This window comes from Nicotiana attenuata, unplaced genomic scaffold (assembly GCF_001879085.1).
Source record: "Nicotiana attenuata strain UT unplaced genomic scaffold, NIATTr2, whole genome shotgun sequence".
NCBI lineage: Eukaryota > Viridiplantae > Streptophyta > Magnoliopsida > Solanales > Solanaceae > Nicotiana > Nicotiana attenuata.
In genome coordinates, this window is record NW_017675699.1 from 1 (window position 1) to 16,291 (window position 16,291).

Below are 16,291 nucleotides of genomic sequence, written 5' to 3' on the forward strand. Positions count from 1 at the left end.
AATGGGAATTTCTATATTCTGAGTTAAACCGCCAGGCCTCTGGTGTTCGACTTTCACCTGCTGGCAATTTGGACACTTAGCCACGAAATCTGCTATATTCTTTTTCATATCGTTCCACCAATAAACCTCCTTAAGATCGTGATACATCTTTGTGGAACCTGGGTGAATAGAATACCTAGAATTGTGGGCTTCTGACATAATCCTCTCTCTGAGCCCATCTACGTTTGGAACACATAGTCTGTCTTTGTATCTCAAAGTACCATCATCTCCCCCTTGTTCAAAAGCCATAGTCTTGTGTTTGTGAATTCCCTCCGTCAGCTGCAATAAGTAGGGATCAATGAACTGTTTTTCCTTCACTTCAGCTACTAAGGAGGATTCAGCCCTGTTCTGGAGAACAACGCCACCATCTTCGGAGTCCAAAAGTCGAACTCCTAGACTTGCTAAGCGGTGGACTTCCTTCACCATAGTTTGCTTGTCAGCCTCAACATGAGCTAAGCAGCCCATAGAACGCCGACTGAGAGCATCGGCTACAACATTTGCTTTTCCTAGATGATAAAGGATATCAACATCATAATTTTTAAGTAATTCGAGCCACCTTCTCTGACGTAGATTTAATTCTCTTTGCTTGAAGATGTACTGGAGGCTCTTGTGATCTGTAAAAATGTCAACATGTACCCCATACAAATAATGGCGCCAGATCTTAAGCGCAAACACCACAGCTGCTAATTTAAGATCATGAGTCGGATAATTCTTCTCATGAGCCTTGAGTTGTNCTAATACATGCATGCACACAAGGTGCAGGGAGTAAAGTGAGTACTCCAACTCAGTGAGTAATAAAGGTAAATAACAGCTGAGCAGTAAGAAATCACGTAAAGCAACCAACATGCTATATAGAAGCAGTGTACAATCCTTTGAGAAAGCAGTGAAGCTGTGAAATCCTTAGAAATATCTTTGCTCATTTTAAATCTCTTTTGAAAATGATCTTTTCAACAATTACGAAATGATTTCAAAATAGTTAATGCCGATGAGCACAGAAGATCCTCCCCTCGGGCACAAATACCACAGCATATCAGGTAAAAAGGCAAGTAAATATGCAAGTGAGCAAAATAAAAGTTCGCCCCTCGGGCAATATCTCAAAATAGTACCAGCCCCTCGGGCTCACTCTCAGAACACTCTCAAAACACTCTCAGCCCCTCGGGCCCCCTCTCTCTCAGATCGCTCTCAGAATAGTATCAGCCCCTCGGGCTCAGTATCAGTCACTCAGCATAGTATCAGCCCCTCGGGCTCACTCTTAGATCATATAGGTACCCGCGCTCACTGTGGGTGTGCAAACTCCGTAGGGGCCCCTTACGGCCCAAGCGCTATATCAACATAATGCCAGAAAGCCTTTTTACATCACTCATAAGGCCTGAAAGCCTCCTCACATCACTCACAAGGCCTGAAAGCCTCCTCACGTCACTCAAGCCACCGCGTGGCATATAAAGTATCTCAGGCCCTCGGCCTCATATCACTCAGCATATCCTCACATATGGCCCTCGGCCTCACTCAGTCCGAAAATCATCACAAGCCCCTCGGGCATTTGTAAAACAGTAGTTCTCAGCCCAAAATATCATTTAGAAATATCATTTAAGTTTCAAATCTATATAAAAGTGGCTGAGTTTGTATAACAATAAGTATCAACAGGGCTGAGTTTCAATATGAGTCAAAACAGAAAGGAAATAGTGATAAAAATCCCCGAAGGGTTCAAATAATTGGCACGAAGCCCAAATATGGCAATCAGCCCAAATCATGATGATAACAAATCAGTTTCAGTCAAATATGCAATCAAATCATCAATCTGGACGGACCAAGTCACAATCCCCAGTAGTAAAAGACCCCGCGCTCATCATCTAGCGCGTGTCTCACCTAAATATAGCACTACGATGTGCAATCCGGGGTTTAAAACCCTCAGGATATCATTTACAATCATTACTCACCTCGAACCGGTGTAATCTCAAGCTCGCGAAACCTTTGCCCCTTAAATCGGCCTCCACGCGCGTCGAATCTAACCAAAACCACAACGAATACATCACAATATGCTAAGGGAAAAAAATCAAATCTAAAACAATCAATAACGGGCACAAATCCCGAAATTACCAAAACCCCGAGCCCCGGACCCACTTCTCGAAACTCAGAAATTTTCACATCAACGGATTCCTTATCTCGCCACGAGTCTTTACATATCAAAAACTCTCAAATCCGATTCCAATTTAGAAATCTCAAAAGTCAAGCCCTAGTTTCTTCCATTTTTAGTTAAATTCCCATGAATTTCTAGGTGGATTTCATAACAAAAACGAGTATTGAGACCAAGATTCTTACCTCAAGTCCATTCCTCTTGAATCCCTCTTTCATTTCCTCCAAAAATCTCCAAAAACGGGCAGCCATGGGTGAAAATAGACCCAAAATCACGAACAAGATGACTTTAAAACATTCTGCCCAGCTACAGGATTTTCTTCTTCGCGAACGTGGTCCAACTCTCGCGAACGCGTAGCACAAAATTACATTGAACAACTTTTACCTTACGCGAACGCAATACACCCGTCGCGAACGCGATGCTTCCACCTCCTCTACATTCGCGAACGCGCCACTTCCATCACGAACGCGATGACTAACTGACCATCAGACCCAATCTCTCCTACGCGATCGCGTATAAACACTTGCGAACGCGATGCTGCCTCTCACAACCCTTCGCGAACGCGGCATGGACCCTCGCGAACGCGTAGCTCACATAACTCAGCCCTTCGTGAATGCGAGCTCCCCTTCGCGAACGCGAAGGCAAAAATACTTGCAACACCAGAACTAAAAATCTGCAATCTCTCAAACACAAAAATGGTCCGATTGACCACCCGAAACTCACCCGAGGCCCCCGGGACCTCAACCAAAAGCACCAACACATCCTAAAACCTCATTCAAACTTGTTCCAATCACCAAAACACCTCAAACAACACCAAAACCATCAATTGACATCGAATTCAAGCCTAAGTTTTTCAAAAACTTCCGAAACACGCATTTGATAAAAAACCCAACCAATCGGCGTCCGAATGACCTGAAATTTTGCACACACATCACAAATGACATAACGAAGCTACAACAGCTCTTGAAATTCCATTCCGACCCTCGGATCAAAATCTCACCTATCAACCGGAATTCGCCAAAATACTAACTTCGCCAAAACAAGCTAATTTCTACACCGGACCTCCAAAACCAATTCCGATCACGCTCCTAAGTCATAAGTCATCCAGCGAAGCTAACCAAATCATAAAATCTCCGATCCGAGCTCGTATACAAATAAGTCAACTGTTGGTCAACATTTTAAATTCAAAGCTTTCAACTGAGACTCTTATTTCAAATTCCTTCCAATATTCCTGAAACCCAAAACCAACGATCTACATCAGTTATAATACATTATACGGGGAAAGGCATGCCTGAGAACTGGCGATCAAAGTGCAAAAGCTCAAAACGACCGGTCGGGTCGTTACAGTCCTCTTATTTGAGGCATTTTCAAGATTGAGTACATTTGGAATGTTTCTATTTGTTGCGCGGGTTGTGGCTTTAAGCTGTATTGATGTGTCATGTCACTAGAGTGATAATGTTAGGTGGGATGATTTCATCATACCTAGAATGGGTGCTATCGGATCTGATTGCGGTATATTTGGAAGGATATCGATGCTGGTCGGCATAGAAATTTGCTATAGTCCCTATCGAAGGAGAAGGAGTTCCACAACTTATTGATCTGGCAAATGGTTATGAGTTTCTGCTTGTTTCTTTCATCGTTGGCAGTATACGAAGGTTCTAGAACGAGGATTTATTTGATATGAGGTTTATTACTGGTATTAGGTTATTTTGAGCAGCTACTGTGATTAGAAATTATCGCTATGAGCCTTTGAGTTATGCGGTATGTCATGTGATTTCATCTTGGGTTATGGCTATTGTCACGCCCCGAACCATGGCCTGGGCGTAACACGGCACTCGGTGCCTGACTGCATGTGACCGAGCGAACCAACTGTATTGCTGGATCAACATGTGGTATAACTATGAGCTAGAGGTAAATGTAAAACATGATAATTTGCTAAAAAGTCTGACTGAAATATCATAGATGCGAAAAATACTGAAAGGTCTGCAAGTATAAACAAGTAGCCGACAAGGCTAACACATGAAAGCCTGCTAATATCTGACTGACTGGGTTATAGCCTACGAAGCCTCTAAGGAATACTGAAAATGCCAACTGTTTACCAGGACAAGGTCCCCGGTATACCTTATTAACCAAAAATACTATAATGACTAACACAAAAGAGAGATAAGGCCCCGAAAGACTGGGGCTCACCAACAGCTAATATGAGATGTCCTAACAAGCAGAATCGTCAACCTGAAAATCGTTACCTGCATCGCGACATGCAGGCCCCAGGCAAAAGGGACCTCAGTACATTTGAATTGCGCTGGTATGTAAAATAGCTGAACAAAAGAGCTGTAAATACTGAAACTGAAACTGAACTTCTAGCTGATAAATTGATAACTGAACAAGGAAGTAAGGATATGAATACTCCCTCTTCTGAATGATGAACAACCTGTTTATCTGATAAGCTACGGCCTCGGGCCCAATATATATACATGTGCACAAGCTACGGCCTCAGGCCAAGGTATACGTATACATAACTACGGCCTCAAGCCCAAAATGCAAAAAGCATAAACTACGGCCTCAGGCCCAAATATAGGTGTTCAACATTCAGGAATTTAGAATCAGGAACTGAGAATCATACTGTAATAAATGATACTGAAATAATGAGCCATACCAAGTGACATGATACTGTAATAGTGAATAGGATTAGACTGAGATGAATATTCATAATAAGTTGATCAGTCATAACTGAGACTCATAGAATATCTAATGATTATGAAACTATGCCATCTAGAGAATAGAAGTTCTACTGCTATTTAGGGAACTAGGTCAGAGATACTTTATGAGGAAACTGGTAAGGGTCATAATGAATATGACGTAGGGAGAATCATAGACATTCCCAAACGTAAAGAGTTAGCCTTACATACCTTAACTTCCGGCTCTTGAGCGTAATACAACATTTGTCAACCCTTTCAACATTAATCTATAGCAATACAAGTCAAAGGGATTCCATATTAGCTATAATGCTCATGTTTTGGTCACTTAAGCATTTTATCAAACACTTGGTGAAAATAAATCTTCATAGTCCTTATTAATGGTGTCTCTACACCCAACAACCCATTTCCTTGCCCCTAGATAAATTCTAAAGTCTCAAATGGTTGTAATCAATATTATTCTTTATCACCCATAAGCTAGACAACACCCTTAACCAATAATCAACACTCAACACCCCAAACCTATAATCGTTCATGTTTTTCTATCGAACCCATCAACTCATATCTCATGAACTAGGGTTTATAATCATTAAACCAATGCTAGAATCAATTAGAGGGTGAAGACATTACCTTTTCGAAGTTCAAACCCTTGAATTTCGAGTTCTAGGCTTCCTTCTCTTAACAATGATGACCAAATCGAATATCTAATGATATGGAAGGTTTACCCATGTTAATAAGATATTAGGAAATTGAAATTAACTTAGAATCATCATTAAAACTTACCTTGGGTGGTAGAAGGACCCTTAAGGAGTTAGGTTTTTGAGAGTTCCCCTTTCTAGAGCATGTTTTTATGTTTTGGGGCTGTGGGGGACGAAATATAGCTTTAAAACGACTCCCCACTAGCGCGATCGCGCACCTCGAGGCTTGTTTGTGCTAGTTTTCACGCTAAACGGCAGTAACACTGCCTCCCACTAGCGCGATCGCGCACCTGGAGGCTTGTTCGCGCTAGTGGTCGCGCTACCGGGCGCGCATACGCGTACTGTTCTGAAAAACGCACATAACATTTTGCACAGAGATCCGTTCGGGCTCCATAATATATCATTTGAAAGATGTTTTAAAGGCAAACAACTTTCGTGCTTTGTGTTTGCCCCAATTCTTTACCCATTTTCACCAAAACTTGATGGAAGACAGACCTTCTGCAAACTTAGTCGATTTTATCAAATCTTATGCACCTCTCTTTCCATCTTGATTTTTTAAACAACTATTTTACCACAATCATCCCGTTGGGACATCACATGTTCAAAATATAACCTTACCACTTATTTACCACATTTACACCTAAACCGAATTTACGAGGTGTTACATTATCTCCCCCTTGGGATCATTCGTCCTCGAATGATGGTCCTGGTTGCAACTACGACTATCTATGGACATTAAACGGGTGTGATGGTGATATGAGAATATTTAAATATCATGAATACATGTGTATCCAACTGAATGAGTACGTAATGAATGACTACAAGTATGAATGCATCGGGAATTACACTCAAGTAAAGATCCAATGTATTTCATGATTTTACAAATATGAGCGAGTTTATGTTGATTAGCCACGGATACTAATTGAATTATCCCTAAAAAAATTAAGAGATTAAGCACACCCGGAATGGCTACAAGTAGTTCAATTTTATCCCTAGGTAGAATCTATAAAATGAGGGTTAACGCCTCGAGTTCTTGTTAATTAATCTTTCCCAACCCCAAATTATCTTTTCCAAAATTAATTCGGAGTTAATGGGCGAGTCCTAGGGTTAGCTAATCCCTTTGGAAACATTAAAGAAACAACAACTCACTTCATAAATAAATGAAAATCATTCAATACATAAGCACAACAAGGTATTTAATCCACACTTTAATTATAAATATTTCCATAAACAAGATTTAAGTGTTGGAAATAAACACTACACACTTAAATATTCAATACAAAGCAAGGAAATAAAGAAATAAACATAAATGGGTAAGAAATCCTTAACCACAAGCTTGAAATCTTCAAAACCCAAGTGTGTATGCAAAACCCTAGCTTCCACAACTTGTTCTCTCTTGTGTGTGGAACTGAAAATAAGCCAAAGATCCCCACAATATCTGCTTGGTCGTGTATAAAAATGGTTTGGGGATTAAAAATGAGAAATTCCAGAATTGCCTAGGCCTGAAGCTCGATCTTCGCAATTGCGAACAAAGATTCGCAATTCCAAACAATGCATGTGCTGCTTCACTCCGCATTTGCGATGACTGCTTTGCATTTGAGAATATTGACCCTCTGAGTTGACTTCGCATTTGCGATGATTGCTTTGCATTTGCGAAGATTGACCCTTTGAGTTGACTTCGCATTTGCGAAGTCTTCTTCGCATTTGCGAAGACTGCATAAATCAACTATGCTTCGCAATTCCCAGGATTTCCTCGCAATACCCAAGTCTGTTATCTTTGCATTTCCCAAGTTTTTGTCCCAATTGCGACCAATGAGGGCATTGCCCAGATTTTTCCTCTTTTTAGCTTCTTTTTGACTTATTTTCACTTGGTTTCTTCACCATTACTTCTAAATCACATACTACTTGTAAAATAGAAGTAAATGACATTAAATACATGATTTTATCAATTGAACATAGCAAAAAATATAGGTTTAAAGACAAGATAAGTTGGTAAAATACCAACTTATCAAGCGCTTAGGTTGAATGAACCCCTCCGAAGTCTGCACACCCCAGGAAGCGCGGTTGATTATATACAGGGATGGATCTTCCCTAGGCATGGAGATGGATCTTCTCCATGGGGTTGGATTAGCCTTTTCCTCGGTACTGACGACTGATGGACAGTGATATATATATATATATATATATATATATATATATATATATATATATATATATTTCGGGATGGATCTTCCTTGTGCCGTATGAGCCATATACAGTACCGAGTGGTTGAGCAATTCTATATACACCTGGAGATGGATCTTTTCCATGGGGTCGGATTGACCTTCCTCAGTACTGAGTTACTGATGAACAATGATGTGCATATTCTGGGATGGATCTTCCCTGGGCCGTATGAGCCATATACAATACCGAGTGGTTGAGCATTTATGAGTGGAGAGTGTGAGCACATGTTTCACCTCCGGGGTACATGGCATTGACATGCATACATGACATACATGCATAGAGATACATTTTCCTCTTACTGCACGACATCACGTCGTTCATGATTTCTTTTACACACATTGACATGTGGGCATAGAGAGGTATTTCGCACTTGCTATTTGGAAAGAAAACGAAACATTTTATATATTGGGGATAGGATTTTTTTTGGGGGGGGGGGGGGAATTTATATTTTTCAAACTAATTGTACTTTTCGAAGATTTCGGTAAGGGATTGGGTTTTTCACTGATATTCTTGAAAAGCAAAACTATTTTTACCAAAAAACTGTGAAAAAGCTGAGCATGTTATCTCTGAGTGACTTCCTTATTTATATGCTCTATGTGGTTATAAATCGTTGTTGGCTACTGGTATTGAACCCGACCATGTTCCAGCTCATCACTGCTTTCAACCTAAGTTTAGGTTTGTTACTTATTGAGTTCATGGGGTCGGTTGTACTCATACTACACTTCCTGCTCATTGCTACTGGTTTTGGCTCTCCGGGTCACTCCGACCTGCTCAAATCAACTCCAAAAATTCTAAAACTTGGCAGATTAGGTACAAATAATATACTAAGCTATTCTTAAAAAAAATTTAAAAATGACAAAAAAAAAATTTGAAAAACGATGGGTTGCCTCCCACCAAGCGCCGCATTTAACGCCGTGGTTCGACGCAAAACAACATTATCACTTTTCTCGCCACCTGGACGATATGAACTGGGCACCCAACTTGGAATCAAGCTTGTGACAACGAGCGATGGGGGGTGGTAAGTCGATGATCAAGCCAAGCTTTAAATTCTTCATTTTGCACTTCTTGGATTTCATGTGAGGAATGTCATTTTGCCTTCTTGTTCCCTAAAATTGTAAGGTGTGTGGTTGTTGCCTTTCCTCCTCGCAATCCCTCATTGACTCGTGTAGTTCAATTTCCATATCACCACACAATTCCAATGTTGAAAAATGCTTGGAATGTGACTTCAAACCTCCAACTTGCAATTTTTCTCGGATATTGACCTCCTCTTCTTCCCCCGGATTAGAGTCAATATCAACCACATTTTCATTCATACCGGTTGACTCTAATTCCATTTTTTTCTCGGCATCGTTAACACTCATGGAGTCAGTTGGCGGATGTTCAATTCTTGAATCCTCCAAGTAAAGCTCACTTTCTTCCTCGGAATTGGACTCTTCTTGGCTTCCTTCCACACTCTTAAGTTGGTGGGCATAGTGAGCCTCAACAAATATTTGCTTTTGATCCTCCAAAGTGCGAATATGTTCATCATTGTGAGCCAAGCCTTGTTTCAAGTTCTCGAGTGCAAAGTTGTGCTTCTCCTCATTTTCAAGAATCGTTTCCAACATGAGCATCATTTTCTCATTTTGAGCATTTGAGATTGAGAGTTCTTCTTGGTTTTGATCAAGTGCCAAGGAAGGATTTTCAATTTCAATCTCCAAGGAATGTTCTTGGCTATCATTCACTTCCGAGGCTTTTTGAACCCTTAAGGCTTCGATCATTTCATCCATTTGTGAGTGCAACCTTTCAAGTGCCAAGTCATTTTGAAGACAATTCTCCAAAAGCTCCTCCAAGGCATTTTGCTCCTTGTTTCCTACTTCAAGTAAACACTCCAACATAAGCTTGAACTCTCCACTTTGGCCATGCTCAACTTCTTCCACTTCCATGGCCCCAAAATTTGCATCACAAAAAGTAGAATCATCATAGCGAGGGCTTGTGGAAGGGAAGGACAAATAAGCACAATCATCCAAATGACCATTTTGAAAACCAAACTTATCACAAATACTCCACTCATAGGGTTGAGATTGTGCGCACAATCCACCCCCGGGAGAATTTAAACAATTTTGCCACGAGTGTGGTCCTCCACAACAAGGACAAGGGTCATCAAAGTATGAACAACTACCATCCGACCAATTTTCATTATATGATGCCATTTTTCAAAAATAAGAAAAAAAACAAGAAACAACAATAAAAATAGACCAAGGTAAGAAAAATAATTACACAAATATTCACAAGTTTGGACCAAAGCACTTACGCTTATTTCTCAAACAACCTAAATTACGCCAAACTGTTCCCCGACAACGGAGCCAATTTTGATGACGTCCAAATCCACTACTAAAAAGTAAATGGACATGGTCGCATGCAATATAATTTACCCAACTATGAGTCGGGGTCGAATCCCACAGAGAACAATATGTAGGCGATAAGGAATGTAAGAAAATTATCACTTATCGCGCAATGCCAAACAATAAGAATTTGTTTTGAAAATGTTTTATATTTAAGTGCGAAAATGTAAACTAACCTAGAAAGTAAGTAAAATGATCAATGACTACAAGTATGAATGCATCGGGAATTACACTCAAGTAACGATCTAATGTATTTCATGATTTTACAAATATGAGCGAGTTTATGTTAATTAGCCACGGATAATAATTCTTAATTAGCTTCTTCCGAAGGCTAACAAGACTTCCTAATTGAATTATCCCTAAAACAATTAAGAGATTAAGCACACCCGGAATGGCTACAAGTAGTTCAATTTTATCCCTAGGTAGAATCTATAAAATGAGGGTTAACGCCTCGAGTTTTTGTTAATTAATCTTTCCAACCCCAAATTATCTTTTCCAAAATTAATTCGGAGTTACTGGGCAAGTCCTAGGGTTAGCTAATCCCTTTGGAAACATTAAAGAACAAGAATAATTAAAGAAACAACAACTCACTTCATAAATAAATGAAAATCATTCAATACATAAGCACAACAAGGTATTTAATCCACACTTTAATTATGAATATTTCCATAAACAAGATTCAAGTGTTGGAAATAAACACTACACACTTAAATATTCAATACAAAGCAAGGAAATGAAGAAATAAACATAAATGGGTAAGAAATCCTTAACCACAAGCTTGAAATCTTCAAAACCCAAGTATGTATGCAAAACCCTAACTTCCACAACTTGTTCTCTCTTGTGTGTGGAACTGAAAATAAGCCAAAGATCCCCAAAATATCTGCTTGGTCGTGTATAAAAACGGTTTGGGGATTAAAAATGAGAAATTCCAGAATTGCCCAGGCCTGAAGCTCGATCTTCGCAATTGCGAACAAAGATTCGCAATTCCCAACAATGCCTGTGCTGCTTCACTTCGCATTTGCGATGACTGCTTCGCATTTGCTAATATTGACCCTTTGAGTTGACTTCGCATTTGCGATGATTGCTTCGCATTTGCGAAGATTGACCCTTTGAGTTGACTTCGCATTTGCAAAGTCTTCTTCGCATTTGCGAAGACTGCATAAATCAACTATGCTTCGCAATTCCCAGGATTTCCTCGCAATACCCAAGTCTGTTATCTTCGCATTTCCCAATTTTTTTCGCAATTGCGACCGATGAGGGCATTGCTTAGATTTTTCCTCTTTTTAGCTTCTTTTTTACTTGTTTTCACTTGGTTTCTTCACCATTACTTCTAAATCACATACAACCTGTAAAATAGAAGTAAATGACATTAAATACATGATTTTATCACTTGAACATAGCAAAAATATAGGTTTAAAGACATGATAAGTTGGTAAAATACTAACTTATCAAGCGCTTAGGCTGAATGAGCCCCTCCAAGTCTGCACACCCCAGGAAGCGCAGTTGATTATATACAGGGATGGATCTTCCCTAGGCATGGAGATGGATCTTCTCCATGGGGTTGGATTAGCCTTTTCCTCGGTACTGGCGACTGATGGACAGTGATGTACATATATATATTCCGGGATGGATCTTCCCTGTGCCGTTTGGGCCATATACAGTACCGAGTGGTTGAGCATTGGTATATACACCTGGAGATGGATCTTTTCCATGTGGTCAGATTGGCCTTCCTCAGTACTGAGTTACTGATGAACAATGATGTGCATATTTTGGGATGGATCTTCCCTGGGCCGTATGAGCCATATACAGTACCGAGTGGTTGAGCATTTATGAGTGGAGAGTGTGAGAACATGTTTCACCTCCGGGGTACATGGCATTGACATGCATACATGACATACATGCATAGAGATACATTTTCCTCTTACTGCACGACATCACGTCGTTCATGATTTCTTTTACACACATTGACATGTGGGCATAGAGAGGTATTTCGCACTTGCTATTTGGAAAGAAAATGAAACATTTTATTTATTGGGGAAAGGATTTTTTTTGGGGGGAAATTTATACTTTTCAAACTAATTGTACTTTTCGAAGATTTCGGTAAGGGATTGGGTTTTTCACTGATATTCTTGAAAAGCAAAACTATTTTTACCAAAAAACTGTGAAAAAGCTGAGCATGTTATCTCTGAGTGACTTCCTTATTTATATGCTCTATGTGGTTATAAATCGTTGTTGGCCTGGTATTGGACCCGACCATGTTGCTGTGTTCGATGGGAGTTGAATTGGAAGAGGTACTAGTATCTCTGTTGTAGCTACCTCTTTTGATGGTAGCCTTAGATTTATAAAACTCTATTTATGTACTTTTCAAATAGAAGATGTATATATTTTATACCAGCTTTGTAAAATCTATTCTTAAAAGCTCACGATTTGTACTATCAGTCCTTGGGAAATGTAATAGATCCAGATAATTTATTTATGTTTAATTAACTTATTAATATTATTTAGATTGGATAGTTATTAGTTGGCTTACCTAGCAAGTTGGGTTAGGTGCCATCACGACTAGTGGATTTTGGGCGGTGACAGGTTGGTATCAGAGCTCTAGGTTCATAGGTTCTACAAGTCATGAGCAAGTGTCTGGTAGAGTCTTGCGGATCGGTATGATGACGTCCATACCCATCTTTGAGAGGCTACAGGACATTTAGGATATACTTCCCATCTTTGTTTCCTTACTGTGCGTCATTGATTCAGCTCGAAGCGTAACTCTTTGAATTCCTTCCACGCATTCGTATGCTCATGTGAGCGCTCAGTATCAGCTGTGCATCGACGGCTTGTGATTCCATGGTTGAGGTGCGAGATGTGATTTCTGTGTGTTGATGATGGGATAGTCTGGAGGACTTGAGGCTGGGTTTTGACACTATCTTGAGCACTGAGGTATTTATACTTTATTGTGTGAGCATGTGCTTTTTGATTTATATGTCTGGCAATGTCCCTATTAGTGAAATTTGTGGATGGATGGCTATGTGATGAGTATGATAGGAATGCGGGAAGTGTTCAGGTGGTTAAATGTGACGAGAAGAGTTTGATTGAGGTGTAGAAAGAACTATTGGGCGCTTGATTTCCATCTTGATTTGACGTATAGCCTCGAGTTATGGGTGTGTTGAAGGATCTTGTAACAACCCGACTGGTCGTTTTGAGCTCTAGTGCGTCGTTCGGCAGTTTGAGGCCACAAACAGCTTCACTTCAGGTATTATGACTTGTAAGCATGGTCACTATTGAATTTTGGGAAGTTTGGAACTTATTTGGAAAGAAAATCCTCATTTCGGAAGCTTTACGTTGAAAGAATTTGCTAAGATCGAATTTTTGAGTAAACGACCTCGGAATCGAGATTTAAAGGTTCCAACAGGCTCGTATGATGATTTTGGATTTGGGCGTATGTCCGGATTGGGTTTTGGATGACCCGGGAGCGTTTTGGCGCCTATCGTGGAAGTTCGCCTTTTAGAAGAAATTTCATAAGTTTGGGTTGAAGTGAATTTCAGTGTAATTGATGTCCATTTGGGATTCCAAGTCTATGAATAGCTCCATATGGTGATTCTATTATTGGGAGCGTGATCGGAAGTAAATTCGGAGGTCCGTAGGTTATTTTGGTGTCATTTGGCCAAAGTTAGAAATTTGAAGGTTTTTGAGAAGTTTTACCGGAAGTGGACTTTTTGATATCGGGGTCGAATTCTGATTTCGGAAATTGGAGTAGGTCCATAATGTCGAATGTGACTTGTGTGCGAAATTCGAGGTCAATCGTACGTGATTTGATAGGTTTCGAAATTGAATGAAGAAGTTTGAAGTTCAAAAGTTCATAGAGCTCGAATTAGGGTGTGATTCGTGATTTCGACGTTGTTTGATGTGATTTGAGGCCTCGAGCAGGTCCGCATTATGTTTTGGGACTAGTTGGTATGATTGGTCGGGGTCCCAGGAGCCTCGGGTGGATTCTGGATGGCTAACGGATCAAATTTGGAATTTGAAGATGGAATTAAGCAGCTGCCTTCTAGTGTAACCGCACCTGCGAGGCTTGGGCCACACTTGCAGAGCCGCAGAAGTGGCCTACGTGTCGCAGAAGTGGAGCAGGGCTGTCAGGCAAAGGGCCGCAGGTGTGGAGTTGTGGCCACATCTGCGCAATCGCAGAAGCGAAGAAAGGGGCACAGAAGCGGATGAGGACCGCATGAGCGGGATTTTGACCGCAACTGCGGAGCCACAAAAGCGGCTGTTGGTCCGCAGGTGCGAAAGTCGCTAGGCAGAACGTATTAAATAGCGGGGTTTGGCCACTTTTGCTCATTTTCTCCATTCTTGGATGATTTTTGGAGCTTCTTGAGAGGGGCTTCAACCTAGCAACTTGGAGATAAGTTAATCCCACCTATTATGAGTTAAATACATTGATTATGTTTAGATTTTAACATGGAAATTTGTGGGAATTGGGATTTTGAGGAAGAAACCTAGAAAATTGTATTTATGGATTTTGACCATGATTTTGGACATGGAATTCGGGATAAGTTATATATTTGAGTTCATGGTGTTATGCGTAAACTTTATCTTCAAAAAATTTCGAAATCCGGGCACGTGGGCCCGAGGGCGATTTTGTCAACTTTTCGGTCGGGGTTAGAAATTGTTATAAATTGGATTTTAATAAGTATTTGAGCATATATTAATGGGTTTGCATAATTATTGATTAGGTTTTGAGCGTTGGGCATCGGTTGAGTCGTCGGAAGGGCTTGGAATGCCGGTTATGGAACTTCGGAGCGAGGTGAGTCTCCTTTCTAACCTTGTAAGAGGGAATTATCCCCATAGGTGAATTAATTGGATATGTGCTTCTATTTGTGGGGGCTACGTACGCACGAGGTGACGAGAGTCCGTGCGTAGCTACTATTATGCTTAATTCCGGGTAGTCTAGGACACAAAAGCATGCTTTACTAGTAATATTTGCAACCATGCTATCAAATTAAAAAATGCTTTAAACATATCGAACGTGTAAATGAATTTCTAATAGGCTAGATATTATTTCTTGACTTTTAAAAGAGAATCCTGCCTTTTCCTGAATAATTGCTCCTTGATGAATTCTTGATTTGACTGTTTGAATGTGTTTATCTATTGTGGAACGGGCCGAACGCCTCGGTAGATTGAATAGATGCATCTATGGTTCGTGCCATTCGACCCTCTGGCAGTGCACAGTTTAAATATTTGTTGGATCGGGTCGTACGACCTCGACCTGTTTTGCGCATGCTTGTATTGCTTGCCTTGAGATTCATAGAATGTTGATACGTGTTCGCCCTGGCCTGAGATAAATGTATAAATGATGAAAATGAATTTGGAAATTTCCTAAAACGAAAGATATGTTTACTTACCTCATGCTATTGAGTTATAACCATTTTTATGAAAATCCTCGATTTACTATATTGTTGATACATTATTACTGGACCACTAGTAAGTGTCGAAGTCGACCTCTCGTCTCTACTTCTTCGAGATTAGATGGGATACTCACTGAGTACACGTTATTTTTGTACTCATGCTACACTTGTTGTGCATTTTTGTTGCACACGCACATGTTTCTCTAGCGGCCTAATGGGCGTAGCAACAAGGATGATACGGAGACTTTAGGTGAGGTGCATCTCTCGAGGCAACCCGTAGCCAGTATAGTCTCTTTCAGTGTATAGAATTTACTTTCTGTCCAATTTTTATTTCGGGCAGTTATTGTACTTCATTTGATTTCGTAGTGATTGCTTATGCACTTGTGACACCGGGTTTTGGGATGATTTCGGGATTATTCAGTAAATAAATTTTTGTAAAGACATCATTATTGTTCAGTAGAGTTTATTATTCCTTGTCTAAATGTTTAGATGAAATGATTTTAAAAATATTAAAATGAAAATTTACTAGTTATATGGTGTTGGCTTGCCTGACAGTGGTGTCCTGCGCCATCACGACCCTTAGTGGATTTTGGATCGTGACAACATGGTATCAGAGCACTAGGTTCCCTTAGGTTTCACGAGTCCTGAGCAAGTCTAGTAGAGTCTTGTCGATCGGTACGGAGACGTCTGTACTTATCTTCGAGAGGCTATAGGGTTGTTAGGAGCA

The 16,291-nt window shown here is 40.3% G+C and overlaps 1 protein-coding gene across 1 annotated transcript; it reads right to left on the reverse strand.

The window, feature by feature from the left end:
* Positions 1-175: 175 nt before the first annotated feature.
* LOC109220347 lies at positions 176-14,507 on the reverse strand (the record flags this gene model as incomplete). The annotated part of the gene is made up of 2 exons (XM_019384809.1): positions 14,246-14,507; positions 176-773 (listed from the first exon to the last, which is right to left on the reverse strand). Coding segments are annotated over exons 1-2 (860 nt in total), but the record flags the coding sequence as incomplete, so codon positions are not given.
* Between the last annotated feature and the right edge of the window lie 1,784 nt (positions 14,508-16,291).